This window comes from Solanum lycopersicum, chromosome 11, assembly GCF_036512215.1.
Source record: "Solanum lycopersicum chromosome 11, SLM_r2.1".
Taxonomy (NCBI): domain Eukaryota; kingdom Viridiplantae; phylum Streptophyta; class Magnoliopsida; order Solanales; family Solanaceae; genus Solanum; species Solanum lycopersicum.
The window spans coordinates 16188354-16208040 of NC_090810.1; the positions used below are offsets into that span (position 1 = coordinate 16188354).

Sequence of the window (19687 nt, forward strand, 5' to 3'; positions counted from 1 at the left end):
TTTTGGAACGAGACCCCCTCGACGGTCCGTCGTGCCCATGACTGCCCGTCGTGGGATCCGTCGACTCAGACAGTTATTACAAGAAATACTCTACTTCTAAAAAAGACTAAAAAGGTCGTTACAACAGATACCAATTTACCCATCGTTCGTTCTCGAACAATCACAAGAAGAAAAACAAGGGCGAGAAGGAGTAGCTGATTATGTGAACAGGTGTGGGTATCTTTCTTGAATATCAGCCTCCTTCTCCCAAGTGGATTCTTCAACTGGTCGATTCTTTCATTGAACTTTGATTGATGCAATCTCCCTTGACCTCAGCTTGCGGACTTCTCTATCTAAAATAGCAACTGGCTCCCCCTCATAAGACAAATTCTTATCAAGTAGAACTGAATCCCAACGAATAATGTATTTTCCATCCCCATGGTATCTTTTCAACATAGACACATGAAATACCGGATGCACTCCTGACAGTCGTAGGGGCAAGGCCAATTCATAAGCTACCTCCCCCACGCGCTTCAGAACTTCAAATGGACCAACATACCTTTGACTAAGCTTACCTTTCTTACCAAACCTCATCACCCCTTTCACGGGCGAAACCTTAAGCAAAACTTGCTCACCCTCCATAAACTCCAAGTCTCTAACCTTCCGATCTGCATATTCCTTCTGCCTACTTTGAGCCGCTAAAAGCTTTTCTTGAATGCATTTCACTTTATCTAAAAATTCCCTCAGAAGGTTAGTATCCCAAGGTCTAACTTCAAATGCGTCAAACCATCCAATGAGAGACCTACATCTTCTCCCATACAGTGCTTCAAATGGGGCCATATCAATACTTGAGTGATAGCTATTGTTGTAGGAGAACTCTTCCAAGGGTAAGAAGCTATTCCAATGGCCACCAAATTCTATCACACATGCACGAAGCATATCCTCCAACACTTGAATCGTTCGCTCAGACTAACCATCGATCTGAGGATGGAATGCAGTACTAAGGTCCAACCTAGTACCCAATTCCGCGTGCAATGTTTTCCAAAATTTAGAAGTAAACTGCATACCTCTATCTGATATGATGGAGAGTGGAACCCCATGCCATCGAACAATTTACGAGATGTAAAGTTTGGCTAACTTCTCTGCATTGTAAGTAACCTTGACCGGATTGAAGTGAGCAGACTTAGTTAACCTATCAAAAATTACCCAAATGGAGTCATACTTACCCATTGTCTTGGGAAGACCAACCACGAAGTCCATTGTAATTCTCTCCCACTCTCATTCAGGAATGGGCATTCTTTGAAGTATCCCTCCAGGCCTCTGGTGTTCATACTTTACTTGCTGACTATTCGGGTATTGAGCAACAAACTCAACAATGTCACGCTTCATTCTACTCCACCAATAATGTTGCTTTAGGTCACGATAGATCTTGGTTACACCAGGATGTATAGAATACCTTGAAATATGAGCCTCTGTAAGAATAGTGTGAATCAAATCATCGACACGGGGTACACATACCCTTCCCTTAATTCTCAAAATACCATCCTCATTGATTTGTGCTTTTTTAGCCTCTCCACGCAACACCTTATCTCGGATCCGGATCAGTTTCTCATCAGTGAGCTGCTTTCCCTTAATCTTGTCAAGAAAGGAAGATCTTGCCTCCACACAGGCCAAAAATCCTCCCTTCTCATTTACTTCTAGTCTCACCAAGTCATTACCCAGAGTCTGAACCTCTGTAGCCAATGGGCGTCTGGAAACCTGTAAGTGAGCTAGGCTTCCCATGCTCCCTACTTTTCTACATAACGCATCTGCCACGACTTTAGCTTTTCCTGGGTGGTACAAAATAGTGATATCGTAGTCTTTCAGTAGTTGCATCCACCTCCTCTGTCTCAAATTCAAATTTTTCTAAGTAAAAACATACTGTAGGCTACGATGATCCGTATAGACTTCACACTTAACCCCATATAGATAGTGCCTCCATTGCTTTAATGCAAACACTACCGCAGCAAACTCAAATCATGGGTCGGATAATTACGTTCATGCACCTTTAATTGCCTCGAGGCATAAATAATTACATTCTTCTCTTGCATTAGCACTACACCCAAACCCGAATAGGATGCATCACAATAGACGATGAAATTCTTACCTTCCATTGGCAGGGTAAAGATTGGTGCAGTAGTCAACAAGGTCTTGAGTTTCTGAAAGCTTTCTTCACACTCGTCCGACCATATAAATGGAACACTCTACTTAGTCAAATTTGTCAATTGGGAAGCAACGAAAGAAAATCACTTGACAAATCGGCGGTAGTAGCTAGCTAGACCAACAAAGCTCCTTACCTCTGTAACAATAGTAGGTCTTTCCCAACTCTTCACTGCTTTAATCTTAGATGGTTCCACCATCATTCCATCCTTAGAAACTACGTGCCCTAAGAAGGACACTGAATCTATCCAAAACTCACACTTGGAGAATTTGGCATAAAGCTTTTTCTCCCTTAACATTTCCAATACAATTCTCAAGTGCTCCTCATGTTCTTTCTTGCTCTTTGAGTATACCAGTATATCATCAATGAATACGATAACGAAGAGATCCATATATGGGATAACGAAGAGATCCATATATGGCTTAAAAATCCCATTCATCAAGCTCATGAAAGCGGTAGGGGCATTTGTAAGCCCAAAAGACATTACTAAGAACTCATAATGCCCATACCTGGTCCGAAAAGCAGTCTTGGGCACATCTGTTGCTCGTATTTTCAATTGATGATAACCATATCTCAAATCGATTTTCGAGAAGGTACAAGCACCTTGTAACTGATCGAACAAATAATCGATGCGAGGAAGAGGATACTTGTTCTTAACAGTTACCTTATTCAATTGTCTGTAGTCTATGCACATCCGAAAGCTTCCATCCTTCTTCTTCACAAATAAAACAGGAGCACCCCAAGGAGATGCACTTGGTCTAATGAAGCCTTTCCCTAACAATTCTTGAAGTTGAGCCTTTAACTCCCTTAATTCCGCAGGAGCCATTCTATAAGGGGGTATGGAAATGGGGCGAGTACGCAGTTCAAGATCAATGCAAAATTCAATATCTCTATCTGGTGGCATACCTTGAAGGTCTGCGGGAAACACATCTAGAAACTCACGGTCTATCGAAACCGACTCAATTGAAGGTACTTGGGTAGTATCATCCCTGAGGTGTGCCATGAAAGCTAAACACCCTTTACTAACCATTCTCTTAGCACAAACCTAATACTATGATATCAAGTTTGACACGACCCAAAACGAGCCGCGAGTGGCACCCACACTTATCCTACTATGTGAGCGAACCAACCAATCTAAACTCAAACATTTCAACCATAATAAACAGAATATAATGCGGAAGACTTAAAACTCATTAATGAAAATAGATTAATAAATTCTAAAAACTCAAATACATGTTATTCCCAAAATCTTGAAGTCATCATCACAAGAACATCTATCCTCAAATTACTAAATCTAAGAGTACCTAAGAAGCTAAAATAAGTAAAAGAGATGGTCTATGTCCGAACTTCAAGACATCAAGATGCGAAGGAAAGAATCGAGTCCAAGCTAGGAATAATAGCTCACCCTAAAATCTGATTATGCTGATGTCTGGCTAGAGTTGCGGTTGAGTCGAAGTCGATGGTACATTTGCTGCACTCCACAAATAAAAAGAAAACAAATACAAGTAGGGGTCAGTACAAAACACAAGTACTGAGTAGGTATCATCGGCCAACTGAAAATAGAAAGCAATATATATTAGATAATAACATAAAATCAATTAATATTCTTAACAGGTGACAACAACAATTACCATAACCCTTAGTCACAACACCAAGCACATCTATGAGAACTCAAGTTTCCACACCATACTCATTTGGGAAACAGGTTTTTTATATTGAGTATATTAACATATTTCAAGATTCATTCTCTTTATTATCCTGGTGTCGGAACGTGACACTCCGATCCTCTACTATCCTTGTGTCGGAACGTGACATTCCGGTCCATCAATACTATCTTGGTGTCGGAACGTGACACTCCAATCCTCTACTATCCTGGTGTCGCAATGTGACACTCCGATCCATCAATACTATCCTAGTGTCGGAATGTGACATTCCGGTCCTCTACTATCCTGGTGTCGGAACGTGACATTCCGATCCATCAATACTATCCTGGTGTCGGAACGTGACACCCGATCCTCTAATCTCATTACTTTAGTTCATCAAGACTTCGTTTATACCAAGGCATCAATATTAACAAAGTAAATTTAAGATTTAAGATTCAGAGCCTCATTTTCCCAATCCATTACCGTTACATAATAACATCATACTAGCACCCAATTAAGCATATACAAGACTTTAGAATACTACCCAACACATATCATTCGCTATTAAGAGTTTACTATAAGATAGTATAAACCATAACCTACCTCCACCGAAGAATTGTGATCAAGCAATCTACTTTCCAAAAGCTGCGTTCTTCTTCATTTTCTCTTTCTCTTGATCGTTCGTTTCTCCCTCTCCTTGTTATTTCTATTTTTCTTATTCAAACCCTTTTTCTTTTACCCTAATTAGCATATAATTAAGTATAGAAGATGATAAAATAACCCACTTTTTTTTTCAAGGTTATCTCCTTTAACCCCCAAGTAATTGAATTATTAACATTAACCCACTAATTTATAATTATAAGCATGAATAGACCAAAACGCCCCTCAATATTTTAACAGAAATCCGACCCAGTCAGGGTTATGCAACATGTGACGGTCCGTCATGACTGTGACGGTCCGTCCTACAGGTCCGTCACAAAACTCTGAGGGTTAATTCTGTGGAAATATCTGTGACGGTCCGCAGTGCCAACAACGGTCCGACCTGCTATTCCGTCACAATGTTCAGAGAGTCGATCTCAGTACCCACATTTCAGAATTCTAAGTGTTTTGGAACGAGACCCCCTCAACGGTCCGTCGTGCCCATGACGGCCCGTCATGGGATCCGTCGACTCAGACAGTTATTACCAGAAATACTCTACTGCTCAAAACGACTAAACAGGTCGTTACAATTTCAAGTGTGGTCAGGAGGGAATTTTCATGTGAGAGTTCTCCAAAAACTGGCAGGGTAGTAGAAATTCGGGTAATAGAGCCCAATCTTCATCAGTTGCTCCACAAGACAAGGCTGCACCTAGAGGAGCCGCTTTTGGTATAGGCAGATGGGAAAACCTCTTTTATGCAATCATTAGTCGCCATGATCAAGAGAAGTACTCATATGTCGTCACCAATATGATCAAAGTCTTTACATTTGATATTTGTGCTTTGCTAGACACAATAGAAAGTTTGTCTATTGTAACTCCTTATGTTGCAATAAATTTTAAGATCCTTCCAAAAAAACCTTGTGAATATTTTTGTGTTTCTACACCTGTAAGAGAGTTTATTCTAGAGGAAAATGTCTATCGTGATTGTCCTATTTCATTCAATCAAAAAACACCATGGCTGACTTAGTAGAGTTAGACATGATAGATTTTGATGTCATTCAAGGTATGGACTGACGTCGCTCCTGTTATGCATCAGTATATTGTAGTACTCGAGTTGTCAAGTTTAAGATTCTTAATGAGCAAATTATAAAGTGGAGTTGTAGTTCAGCAGTGCCTAAGGGTTGTTTCATTCCGTACCTTAAGGCGAGAAAGTTAGTTTCAAATGGATATATGCATCACTTAGTCTAAGTTAATAACTCAAGTGATAAGATACCTTTCATTCAATCACTTTTTATTGTAAAGGAGTTTCCATAAGTTTTTTTGTAATAAGTAGTCGGAGTCCCTCATGAGAGAGAATTGAACTTCGGCATAAAAATCATTCCAAATCCTCATCCTATATCTATTCCACCAAATAAAAGGGGACCAGCAGAGTTAAAAGAGTTGAAAAAATAGTTGAAAGATTTGTTAGATAAAGGTTTCATTCGACAAAATGTCTCATTCCCTTAGGATGTGTATAGACTACCATTGATTGAATAAGGTTACCATCACGATAAGTATCCTGTTAGATAAAGGTTTCATTCGGCAAAATGTTTCTCAAAAAATAAATCTCAGATCTGGCTAAAATCAGTCAAAGTTAGGGAATGTGACATTCTAAAAACAACTTTCAGAATATGGGCATTATGAATTTTTTGTCATGTCTTTCTGGTTGACCAATGCAGTAGCATCGCTCATGGATCTAACTAATAGAATCTTTTACCCTTATTTAGATATGTTTGTAATTGTTCTAATTGATGACATACTAATATATTCAAGGAGTGGAGAAAATCATTCTATCCATCTCAGAATAGTCCTTCAAACTTTGAAAGATAAGGAGTATTATGCCAAGTTCTCCAAGTGTTGGTTTTTTCTTGAGTTTTTGGCATACTTGGGCCACATAATTTATCATGATGGGATTAGAGTTGATAATCAAAAGATAGAAGCAATTAATAAAATGCTTAGGCCCACCTCTCCAACTTATATTAGATATTTTTTGGATTTGGCTAGGTACTATAGAAGGTTTTTTAGGGGTTTTTATCTATCTCCTCTCCCTTAAGCAAGTTGACTTAGAATATAGTTAAGTTTCAATGGTCTGAAGCTTGTGAAAAAAGTATTCAAGAATTGAAAATGAGGTTAACTACTGCCCTGAGTTTGAGCTTACCAAAGGGTTCTCAAGGTTTTGTGGTGTACTATAATGCATCTAGAGTTGGGTTGGGTTGTGTGTTAATGCAGAACGACAACGTTATAGCTTATGCCTCAAAACAATGAAAGGTTTCGTGAGAAGAATTACCCAACCCATTACTTAAAGTTGGTTACTATAGTTTTTGACATAAAAATATAGTGTCACTACTAGTAAGGTTTCATGTTGATATATTCACTTATTATAAGAGCCTATAATAAGTGTTCACCTAGAAAATTCTCAATCGCAGATATAGGAAGTTCAAAACTGTTTAAGGATTATGAAATGAGTACTCCTTACCACCTAGATACGGCTAATGTGGTTGCTGATTCTTTAAGAAGGTTATCCATCGCCCACATTGAGGAAGAAAAGATGGAGGTAGCTAAAGATGTTCACAGACTTGCACGCTTGGGACCTAGGCTTATGGATTCCATAGAAGGAGAGATAGTGGTGACCAATGTGGCTGAGTCATTATTTTAGTGTCAGAAGTGAATGAGAATCAAGACCAAGAACCCATTTTTTGTGATTTAAATGAAAATGTTCATAAGCAAAGAGTGTTACTTTTGCACGAGGACGAGATGGTGTGATGATATATCAAAGAAGGTTGTGTGTTCCTAGGGTGGATACAGTCCCAGAGAGGATCATGAAGGAGGCTCATAGCTCCATTTATTCTATTCATCTGGGTTCCAAAATGATGTACCACAATTTTAGAGAGGTATATTGGTTAGAAGGTGTAAAGAAAGACATTGTTGAGTTTGTTGCAAGGTGCCCGAAATTCTAGCAAGTTAAAGTAGAATACAGAGGTCTAGAGGGTTGGATCAAAATATATAACTTCCGGAATAGAAGTAGGATGTGATTAATATGGATTTCATCATAGTCTTTGCACGTTTTCGCATGCAACATGATTTAATTTTGAATATTATTGATAGACTAACAAAATCATCCCACTTTTTGTTGGTAAAGACCACTCATTCCACAGAGGATTATGTGAAGTTATGCAATCAATAGGTGGTGAGACTCCATGGAGTCCAAGTTTCGATCATTTTAGATAGAGGTGCCCAATTTATCACTTAGTTCTAGAAGACTTTCTTAAAATGTTTGGGTTAAAAGGTGAACTTAAGCACTGTTTTTCATGCTAGATTGATGGGGAAGCAGATCGTACTATCCAGACCTTAGAATATATGTTGTGGCTTTGTGTGATTAATTTCAAAAGAATTGGGATGATCACAACCTTTTATTGAGTTCGCCAATAATAACATCTACTATTTGAGCATCCAAATATATATATATATATATATACATATATATATATATATATATATATATATATATATTTGTATATGAGGATCTTTATGGGTGAAGATGCAGATCTTCTATTAGGTGGTTTGATGATTGTGAAGTAGGGTTGATCAAACAAGATGTATTTCACTAACATGGAGAAGGTGAAGGTGATTCAAGAGAGATTGAAAACGACACAGAGTCATCAAAAGTCCTACAAAGATGTTAGCAAAAGACCTTTGGATTTTGAAGTTGATGATTGGGTACATCTAAAACATTCACCCATTAAGGGGTTATGAGGCTTGGTAAGAAGGGGAAACTTAGTCCCTGGTATGTTTGACCTGATAGAATATAATGAATTCTTGGGAAGGTAGCTTTTGAGTTAGAGCTACCACAAGAGCTAGCAGCGGTTCATCCAGTATTTTGTGTCTCCATGTTGAAGAAGTGCATGGGTGATCCTTCATTGATTGCACCAACTGAAAATTTTGAGATTAATAATAGCTTCTCCTGTAATGTATTCCGGTTCATATTTTAGATCGTCAAGTCCGCACGTTGAGAACAAAGGAGGTTGTGTCAGTCAAAGTTCCTTGGAAGAAAAATTTGTTGATGAAGCGACTCGAAAAACTGACAAGGATATGAATCAGAGATATCGACATCTCTTTGAATCCGAAGATAATGCAGATGAACATACTAATTCACTTCTTAGTACTTTATAAACTACGAGTAAGAATGTTGTTACTTGCTTTTAATTGTTTAGTGTTAAACTTGAGGCTACTATTCTTACCTAAGTGAAAGAAATATCGTTCGAGGACAAATATTCTCAAGAGGGAGATATTGTAACATCTCATAACTCTAAATACCTATGAAACTAGAAATAATCATTTTTTGAAAGAAAGGAAAAAATCAGGAAAATTTTCTATGCTTAAGTTGTGGGTTTTGGTAATTTTCGAACGACCATAAATTCTAGCTCATAATGAGTTAGAGGTAGTTCTTGATATGGTTTGAAATCCTTTGGAGACATCTTTATTAAACCTCCAAGTTTGCGCATTTTTGATATTTTATGAGGGAGATAAGTGTATCGGATATTGGGTTGTTGGATTGAGGAAGGTCCCAATCCGAATTTAAGGAAGGGCAAACTAGTCTTTTCACCAATTAATTTGGTATTTCATTTTAAGGATTAATTTTATTTAAAAACAAGTTTTAGTTCACATTAGAAAATTAACTTTACATTTAGGTCTTGGAGAATACAAAAGAGAAAAAGAAAAAGGGAAAAAGATCAAGGTTTCGACAAGAATGCCAAGAAATTTCGAGTTGAATTCGTCGGGGTGATCCCTATCAAGGTATGTGATATATTTCGTGTTGGTTTAATTCTTTAGCACACGAATCTTATTTCAATTCAGTGGTTTTAGAATTGTTTACATGATTAGAAGCAAATTCTTGATGAATATTATCAAATCCCTATTTGGTTGAGTTGTTTGAATGCCCATTCACGTTAATTCGTAGTTTTCGATGTTGTTTTCTGGTTAGATATTTTGGGTATTTAAGGTATTTATTATCCTAAGGGTTTTGGATAAGAACTGGGGAGGTTTAGCGAATTTAGCTTTAAAAGACGAACAGATAAGTTCGTCACCCACACCTAGGAAGCACCAAGCGCGACGCCCCCATATGCATCTGGGGGGCCTTGGGCGGCGCACCTTCAGTGCACCGGGATGAGTCCTTAAAAATAATGGTCTGGCGAAGCGTGCCCTGAATGCGCCTGAAACGGCGGTTTTCGCTGAGTTTTCGTAATTTAGCCTTTTTAAGTCATTCTAAGGCACAATAATAACTTCCATTGATTCTAATTACATCAAATGATTTATAAACACCTATAAATCATCAAAGAACACAAATCATAACCTTGAATCCATAATCCAATGCAAGGGAAGTTAGAATCAAAGTCAAAGAAGTTAGAGTCAAGTCTAAAGCTAAGAAGTAAGTCAAAACAATGTTCTTAAAGATTTTCAAGAGTATTTACTAAACCTTTAAACTGCATTTTAAGGCTCAAGCTTCAAGTTTAGTTGAAGTCTTTCATTCAAAGAAATATAAGATAACTAAGTATTCCCTAAGAGTAGATTAATACTCAAGTTTTCAAGTTATGCAAAGAGAAAAGAGTTGAGTTCATTTCTCAAAAGTTATAAGGGTAATGATTATTCTGTGAAAATTTATAAATGTTTTTTATATTTAAGTTTAAAGGAAACTATGATTTTTAAAAGAGATTTGAACAAGAAAGGAACATTGATTCCAAGAGAGCTTTTAAACCTAAGTGTTAAGCAATTATCTCAAACCAATGAAATGAATTTGTTTTTAAAAAAGGGATAATGCCCAAGTAGCCCCTCAACCTATGCCCGAAATATCAAAGACACACTTATACTATACTAAGATCCTATTACCCCCCTGAACTTATTTTATTAATAATTTTTTACCCCTTTTTAGCCTACGTGGCACTATCTTGTGGGCCCAATGATGGTTGACTTTTTTTTTAATCTAGTGCCACGTAAGCTAAAAAGAGGTAGAAAATTACTTATAAAATATGTTCAGGGGAGTAGTAGGACCTTAGTATAGTATAAGTGTGTCGGTGAGATTTGGGGCATAGGTTGAGGGGGTACTTGTGCATTTTCCCATAAAAGAATGAGCTAAAGTATATTTTGGGAGTAGTATTGAGCATCGATGTGGGAATGAGCATTCATGTTAATTCAAGTCTCCATGAAAACAATGAAGTCATCATGGGTATCAACGGGTCATACTTTTAAGATGATCATGTAAGTGAGGCTAGTGGATCCACTAAGGTAAGGAGTTCTATACAATGACAAAGTATACGATAATTCTAGTAGTGTGGGCAAGACTTTGTATCACCTCTTAGGCTCCTAGTGGTGGTTTTTGGTTAAACAATCTCCTATACAAACTAAATTTCTTTATATATATTTAAATTTGAGTTTGTTATTGCATTTTCTTTAACGAAATAAATTTATACATATATATATATATATATATATATATATATATATAGGCTAATTCATAGATCTTAGGGATTTGATTACCAAGGAATAGAGACTTTACATATAAAGCCCGAGGATTGTCATTTTTTATGTATATGGGGACAACTATCTACGCTCTCAATGTTCCTATGATGTAGCGCCTGGCGGGCTGTTAGCTAGTGTGTATCATCTTACGAGAATAGAGGATGTTGTAGCTCAACAAGAAGAGCTATGCATAAAAGTATTTTCCTCTAGGAAGAATCATAGAATTCCATCTATTTTATGGGTTTGGAAAAGCATGGATTTTCAAGAACGAGAATCATATAATATGTTTTGAATCTCTTACGATAATCATTCACGCTTGAAACGTATCTTAATGCTTGAAAGTTGGATAGGATGGCCCTTACGTAAGAATTATATTTCCCCCAATTTTTATAAAAATACACGATGCTCGAAATCTATTTCCACTTAGACAATTTTAGATATTCAAGGGTTGAACGTTTTCTTATAGATTAAGACTTCCAATAAAAGACAATAAGGGATTCATTAGAATTCTCACATTTAGTTGGAAGATACTTCTTTCGTATGGGTCACACCAATAGGATGAACCAAATGAGTTCTGCATTATGACCTTTGTACTGCGCACATTACTTAGACAAGTTCTAGAAAGGCATATAGAAAGGAATGGAGAAATCGAGTATAAAGAATTCTTATATGAAATAAATGATAAAGAAATGAGATAATATCGGATTCTATTTCTTTGGACCTGAGTTGAATCTTGCTATTTCAACCCCCCTAGATTCGGATTCTACTTTTAAGACTTCCCACAATTTACTAATATTACCTTTCTAATATGTAATACATCTTTCTAATATGTATTACGTATTCAAATTTGTTTGAACAAACAGAGAAAAAAAGAGTAGATAGAATCCAATTCTTTTAGATACTTTATCTAAGAAACTCTACCCATCTATGTTCTAGATGGGGTATATCTCGCTAAATTGGATAAAGCTATTATTCTAATCTAGACAATAAAAAAATATGTATGTGAAATAACATAAATTAATTAGAAATTCATTATAGGGAAGAGAGACCTATACAATTTAATCATGTGCCAAGAACAAGACTTGAACTAGTGACACGAGGATTTTCAATCCTCTGCTCTACAAACTTAGCTACCCCTGCTATTTCCAATCTTGATTGGAGCCTCTAACATGAGGATAGAGTCCTTTTCGTATTTTCCTCATTTTATCACATAACTGGGGTCTATGTCAATTAAAAGGACAAAAGTTGAGTAAAATTTTTATCAAAGCCAGAGGATTTCTTCGATCTTCAAAAAGATGACTTTTTAAGTTTCAGTATGAGTAATGATATTGTATTAATCAGGAATCATTCAACTATATATTCCTTGCTCAAAGATGTTCATTTTGATGTCTATCATAGATATCAAATTGTGATAAGACAAAGCCATCTACGCTTACAAAAAAGTTCCATTTCTAAAAGAATAGAGTGAATGAGAAAGATATGAAATTTGGAACCGGTAAGGAAAGGGGGTCGGATCAATAGTTGGGGAGTTAAATAGTCTTTTTGGGGATAGAGGGACTTGAGCCCTCACGATGTTTAAAGTCAATGGGTTTTCCTTTTACTGTAATTTCATTGTTGTCGGTATTGACATGTAGAACGGGACTCTATCTTTATTCTCGTCCGATTATTCAGTTCTTCAAAGATCTATCACACTATGGAGTGAAGGATTCGATCAATGAATATTCTATTCTTTCTCCAATTTAGAATGAATTCACAGCAATTCTTCGATTTCTTATAGAAAAACTACGGATTCGGGTCGTCATTAATCATTTGATAAAGCATTCAATACGTATGTATATATGTTTATCCTTCACTTCATTCTTTTTCTTTCTGAAGTATCGATGTAAAGAGTCCTCTACGGACGCATTTAACTCTATTTGTTAGAATAGCTTTCATTGAGTCTCTGCACCTATCATTTTTTTTTGAGCCGTTGTTTGTTTTTAGAAAACATGATTTGGCTCAGGATTGCCCATTTTTGTTAATTCCAAGGTTTCTGTAAATTTGAAAGTGAACACTTAGTATGTTTCCATACCAAGGCTCAATCCAATTAAGTCTGTAGCGTCTTCCAATTTCACTGTATCCCCCTTTCTTTTTGTTTTGAGATTAGGATCTCGTTGTGATTTCATTCCTTTTATTTTTCTTTCGTTCATAGTGGAACAATTGAATTCATTAGATACCGATTCCTATCTCGAAAATGTGTTTTCTCCTCTCTGATTTTATTAACTATCTTTTATAGGAGAAACTTTTTTTCCAATCAAAAATTATTTTATCATTTCGGAATCCGCAATTCAATATAGATGGATATATATCCGATCTATAAGTCTCGCTTCATGTCATTTTCCCATTCAATTTGGAATACTTGAATGATCTATTCTTGTTTTTTATCTACACTTTCCCCTGAAAGCCGAGGAATGTCTCATTAGTTATTACTAACCATTCCATTAAACAATTAGAATTTGAAATAAATATAGAATAAGAGATATATATGATATAGAATAAAATGTACAAATATAGAATATAATATAGAATTGTGATAAAAAGTATTTCAAATGCCAAATAAATTAAAAAATATTTACCATTCAATTCAAATTGAAAATCAAAGAATATTAACAATATTTACAATCACTAGTTAATAATATTAGTGTTAGAATTGTGAGAAATCGAAATTCTAGATCGCTATATTAATCCTTATGCTCTAGAATATTCAATAGAAATTGACTAGTTAATAACTAAGATTCCAATTCTAGTAGTTTAGTTAATTACTATGCATATAAGATTTCTGCGATGTGGGCCCGCTTAGCTCAGAGGTTAGAGCATCGCATTTGTAATGCGATGGTAATCGGTTCGATTCCGATAGTCGGCTTTTCCCTTATTTTTTTCATTTTTTAGATGATTGATAATGTTCCTTTGAAATCAAAGCATATTGAAATTCTGCCTTCCTCCTTTTCCAAAAGCTATCAATTAATTATAGGAACTTCCAATTATGTCAGCAAAGAATTATATATATATATATATATATATATATATATATATATATATATATATATATATAATAGAAGGGGTTCTGTATATTTATCTTTTTCATCCATTTCTTCTTTTATTTATAGTATTTATAGAACAAGTACATTATTTCAGTAAACTTCGCTTCATTTAGTTCAGTTTAGTTTTAGTTTAGGATTATTATATAAAATAAAATTCCATAAAAAATAAGTAGAAATAAGAATAAATTCGAAATACTAAATAAGAATAAGGAGTCTTTATGTCACGTTACCAAGTACCTCAATTCAAAAAAATACGTCGTTGGGGGCTTTACTAGGGCTAACTAATAAAAATCATAGAACTGAAAGTGATCTTAGAAACCAATCGCGTTCCAGTAAAAAATCTCAATATCATATTCTTCTAGAAGAAAAACAAAAATTGTGTTTTTATTATGGTCTTACGGAACGACAATTACTTAAATACGTTTGTATAGCCAGAAAAGCCAAGGGGTCTACAGGTCAAGTTTTACTACAATTACTTGAAATGCGTTTGTATAACATCCTTTTAGATTGGGTATGGCTTCCACTATTGCCACAACCCGTCAATTAGTTAACCATCGACATATTTTAGTTAATGGTCATATTGTAGATATACCGAGTTATCGCTGCAAACCATGAGATATTATTACCGCAAAGAATGAACAAAAATCCAGATCATGATTCAAATTTATCAAGATTCATCCCCTCAAGAGGAATTACAAAATCATTTGATCCTTCATCCATTCCGATATAAAGGATTATTCAATCAAATAATAGATAGTAAATGGGTAAGGTTGAAAATAAATGAATTTCTAGTAATAGAATATCATTCTAGTCAAACTGAAAGTTTGATAGGATGGACCATACGTACGGATTATATTGCCCCGAATTATGAAATACAAGATGTTCATTAAATAATAAGACAACTATTTCCACTTAGACAATTTCAGATATTCAAGGATTGCATGTTTTGTTATAGATTAAGCTTAACAAAAATAGACAATTAGGGATTCATTGAAATTATCACATTTAGTTGGAAGATACTTCTTTCGGATGGGTCACACAAATAGGATGAACCAAATGAGTTCTGCATCATGAACTTTGTACTACACAGATTATTTAGACGGGTTCTAGAAAGGCACACAATAAGAAATGGAGAAATCGAGAATAATGAAATCTAATATGAAAGAATATATATATATATATATATATATATATATATATATATATATTGCATATGTCTATCTACTTTACATTAAGATATGTTTTCATGAGTTGAGCAGAGCCAAGGTAACTTCTTACTCTTTTAAAGTTTGAGGTTTGTTAGCATTCCAACTCGCATACTTGTACATTCAATGTAATGATGCTAGTTTCTCTGCATCGTATCATGATACAAATGCATATAATTGGGATCATCATCATCCAGCGCCTCGTTTATCCAGTTCAGCACTCTGTGTTAGTGATGAGCCTCCTTGTATTTTGGAGGACACATATTTACTGCTTTTTAGATTTCTTTTATAGGATGTCGTGGGATCCTTCCCAGCATCCATATTAGTATTATAGAGGCTTCATATACAATTATTCAGTCAGATAGTTTATTTTTTAGTCTCTCTTTGTTTGTAATCTCATATATTTTATATTACACTTAATTGCCATTTGGCCAAGATATCTATTTGAATATTTCATGAGAATGATTCTTATATTGAATTAAGTCTTCAAATGATTTAAGTAAGTCAGGACAAGGTTCCTCTCAAGACAAACAATTGTCATTCGGTGTCGGCCACGTTCAAGGTATAGGCTCAGGGCGTGGCACATAACCCCTTTAATAATTATTAGTCATAGTAATAATATTATTTGTACTTGATATATTCTTTTTTTAGTTTAACTTGAATAATAAAATAAAGACTATTGAATTGTGACTGACTTGTGTCTATGGATGTTGCAAGAAAGTCAAAAAATTATGCAATGGTTTTGTATTTTTTCTTCTAATTTTGAATGAATAAAGTTGTAGAAAATTTCTCTTTATTTGTAAGACTTTATAGAAATTATCACATTAGCCTTTTTATTATTTATGTTTTTGATGGGTATTTATTATATTAATATTTTAGTTTGACTTGAATAATAAAATCTATTGAATGGTGATAGACTTGTGTGTATTAATGTTGATAGGAGCTCGAAATTTTTTGCATTGGTTTCTATTTTTTCTTTTAATATTCTTAATGAATAAAGTTGTAGAAAATTTCTCTTTATTTTATACTTTATAAAAATCTTATCGTTAGTATGTTATTAATTTATTTTGATTTAAATAATAACTTATGACTTTGTTGAGAGTTATCAAACAATTAATAGAATATTTTCCTCTCGCTCTATAAATATACATACAAAAAGTGACGTGACAGCTATCTATAGCCTAAAAATATATATATCTTTTTTCTCTCTTTTATTTAGTTTTCTTCTTTTATTTTTTCATTAATTATTTGTTTAACAATTTCAAAATTTATCATATTTAATTATAATTCATGGGTTATAAATTAAAACCTCCATCTTTGCATTCTTTACTTAAATAATATACCTTCTCAACTTTCTTCTATCTAATTTTAAGGAATCGGGCAATCTATAAATCACAATCATATATGAAGTTGTTTGATATTGATTTTCATGGTTTCCTTCTTCTTTTATATTCATATATATTTTTTTCGTTTTTGTTTGTGTTTTCTTCATTCTCTTCATGAATCATGTATTTAATAACTAAAAGAGAGAATATAGACAAAGTGATGCAAAAATATGCCTCCGTGTTCATGAACATCATATATATGTGTAACTTATTATTTTTGTATCATAGTAGAAAAACACGAGGACATGTTGAAGACATTTTTTTATGACAACGTAGATTAGTTTTGTACAAATTTGATAAATTGAAGAAGAAAATAAGTGGCGGTGGAAGTTTCATCAAGAGAGATGATCAGATTAGTTTGATCAAATTGAAACTTGAATGATTTAAAATATATAGAGATACATTTATTGTTACTTATTTTTAACAATTTGAATTAGTTATTGTATGTGTTCTCCAAGAACAATATTATTTGATAAAGTTAGGACTGTTACATGCATAATTTTTTTTATACCGAGTAAATGTTAACTTTTTCAAAAATAATGTGTTGGTTTTTCTTTGAAAACGATTGTTGATTAATAAAATTATATCTATGTATCTACATAATAATTGTTGGACTAGAATAGTGTAGTATTTTTCTCTTTACTTTAGTAATTTTATTTTCTTCTTCTTCCAAATTATTATTAAACTTATTATTAAAATAAATGTCTTAATTACCTATTTGGAAATTGGCCTATCATTTTCTATGATTAATATTTAATTATTTTGTTACATAATGTACAAATGTCAAAATATTAAAATCACATTTTTAATCCTCTCAATTACACTGACTCTTCATTCTTAGGAATTCGTATATTAAATGTATTATTTATTTTAAATGTGAAATGTACTCTTTAATATTTTTGTATATACGATAAGCACAACTAGAAGAATTAGGAATTTAAGTATGCAAATTTTTAAGTTTTTTCTGCATAGCAATTTTTTTTTTACCTTATTTTGTTTTTTAATTTTAATTATTTTATTTTACTGATTTTGACATGATAATTCTTTAGGTTATTAAAAAGACAAAAAGTAAGTAATGAAGAAGTTATAACTAAGAGGAGGAAAAAGTCCGAATTAAAAAATATTGATGTAAAAAATTAATAATTTCAATTAAATAGTATGTACCTTATAGATTACTTGGAATAACTAATTTTTACAAAACAGAGCTATATTTCATTTATTATTCATAGCTTATGTTTTATGATTTAATATAAATTTATTTTAATTATTTTCATAACTGCGCGAAGCGCAACCAAGTTCACTAGCACAATAAATAAATGTAGAAAATCAAGCAATTATGATAGTTGTAACAACAATTGCAATATAAGGCAGTTGTTGCAATCACCATAACAATTGATACAGCAACAATAAGACTTGCTTATATTGTTGCAACAACTTCTAGAATAGTTGAATTATTGTAGTGAATTCTTCATAGTTGCTGCAGAAAATTCGTCAATTGTTTAAAATCACTGGCAGAAAATGAGGTGGAGAAGGAGTTGGATAAGGAGATAGTGGTTGTGAAAGAGGAGAAGGTTGGTTGTGTTTATTTTGATGGTGGAAGAAGGGGTGATAATTGTTCTGGCGGTGGCGAAGGAGGAGTAGGTGGTTCCGTGGTGGTAGATGAGAAAAACATGGTGGTGTGTCAATTCTTGAGTTATTCTTCTTGAGCCTATAATTTAACATCAAGATGAAAGTTATTTGGAAAATACTAACATTAATATAGAAGTTGGATATAACCTTGAAATAAAAATGGGAAGATACCTTCATTTGCTGTATGGGCAAAGAAACCATATTACTATCCATCTTACTAGTTTTGAAGAATGAATACTCTTTTGTAAGGGCCAAAAGCTCGCACACATGAATTTTTTTTGCAGGTTTCAATGGAAACTGAAGAATCACCAAGTGTAAGCTCGAAATAAGATTTGGAACTAGGACAAACTAACTCAAACTTCACAGAACATCAGCCAAAAGAGCTTTGCCGAATCTATCTATGCTACTGGCATATTTCTTCATAATGCAACTAAGTTAATTCCACAACAAGCTGAACTTTTATGTAATCATCACGGAGTTGAATAAACCTGAATTCACATACAAAAGAAAAAATTTCTATTCTAGTTTCTTATGCTAAACAAGAACCATCAGTTGAATAAAAAATGAAATTGGTATCAATTTGTAGGTTTCGTAACCCTATAATTAATTTATATCTCCTACATTGAAAAGTAAAAAACCAGTAATATGCTTGACATGAGCATAAGAAAGATATTTTCAAGGAACTGAATACAACTTTTTGCTCTGTAGCCATTGTCTCCACGGTAAGGAATTCTCTTTAGCTTATACTTTTCATATATAAATCATACATCTCGGGGTTAATGCTTATCACTAACAGGATTTCGAAAGGGGTGCATACTCTTCGTGAGTGGAGGTATCGTATCCAAAAGTAACCTCTTGATATGGATACTCTTCGTGAGTTAAGGTGTAATAATTAGAAGTAATCACAGTTTCCCTTCACTATGTGCCCTCATAGGATTAGATATTGGTATTCCACGAATGGATCTACCTTAGGAAAGTGGGGATCCCTCATCCAGTAGGGGTTAATATCGGGATTCCATGTTATAGTCTCAAGGTCTATGTCAGTTAAAGCTTGCCCCCAAATATGAATGTAATGAATTAGGTCTTCGAAAGATGTGCCACTTAGGGTTGGTGGTGTAATGGTTCACCATTTATGCATTGGACAATTAGGCATTTGGAGGAAGTCTTGGTCTGTCTTTGCAATGTTAATGAATGATGAGTTTCTATATGACATTAATGAAGTAAGTTTACTTTATGTCTAATGTTGAATAAGAATGTTGGTGTTCTGTTTAATGTTAAAGAAGGTTATGTGAATGGTAGAATGTGATGTGCCTAGTCTAGGGTGGTTCCAAAGAAGAACTAAGTAGGACTAGTATAATGTGATTCTAATTTTATTG

The 19687-nt window shown here is 34.1% G+C and overlaps 1 protein-coding gene and 1 non-coding gene across 2 annotated transcripts; one reads left to right on the top strand and one right to left on the bottom strand.

Annotated features, from left to right (window-relative positions):
- Window positions 1-276: 276 nt before the first annotated feature.
- LOC138339274 (uncharacterized) lies at window positions 277-621 on the bottom strand. Its single transcript, XM_069290861.1, has one exon. The coding sequence runs from the start codon at window positions 619-621 to the stop codon at window positions 277-279; it is 345 nt and encodes a 114-aa protein (XP_069146962.1).
- A 13220-nt stretch (window positions 622-13841) lies between these two features.
- On the top strand, window positions 13842-13914 carry TRNAT-UGU (transfer RNA threonine (anticodon UGU)). Its single transcript has one exon. It is a non-coding gene; the product is annotated as a tRNA-Thr (tRNA).
- The last annotated feature ends 5773 nt before the right edge of the window (window positions 13915-19687 follow it).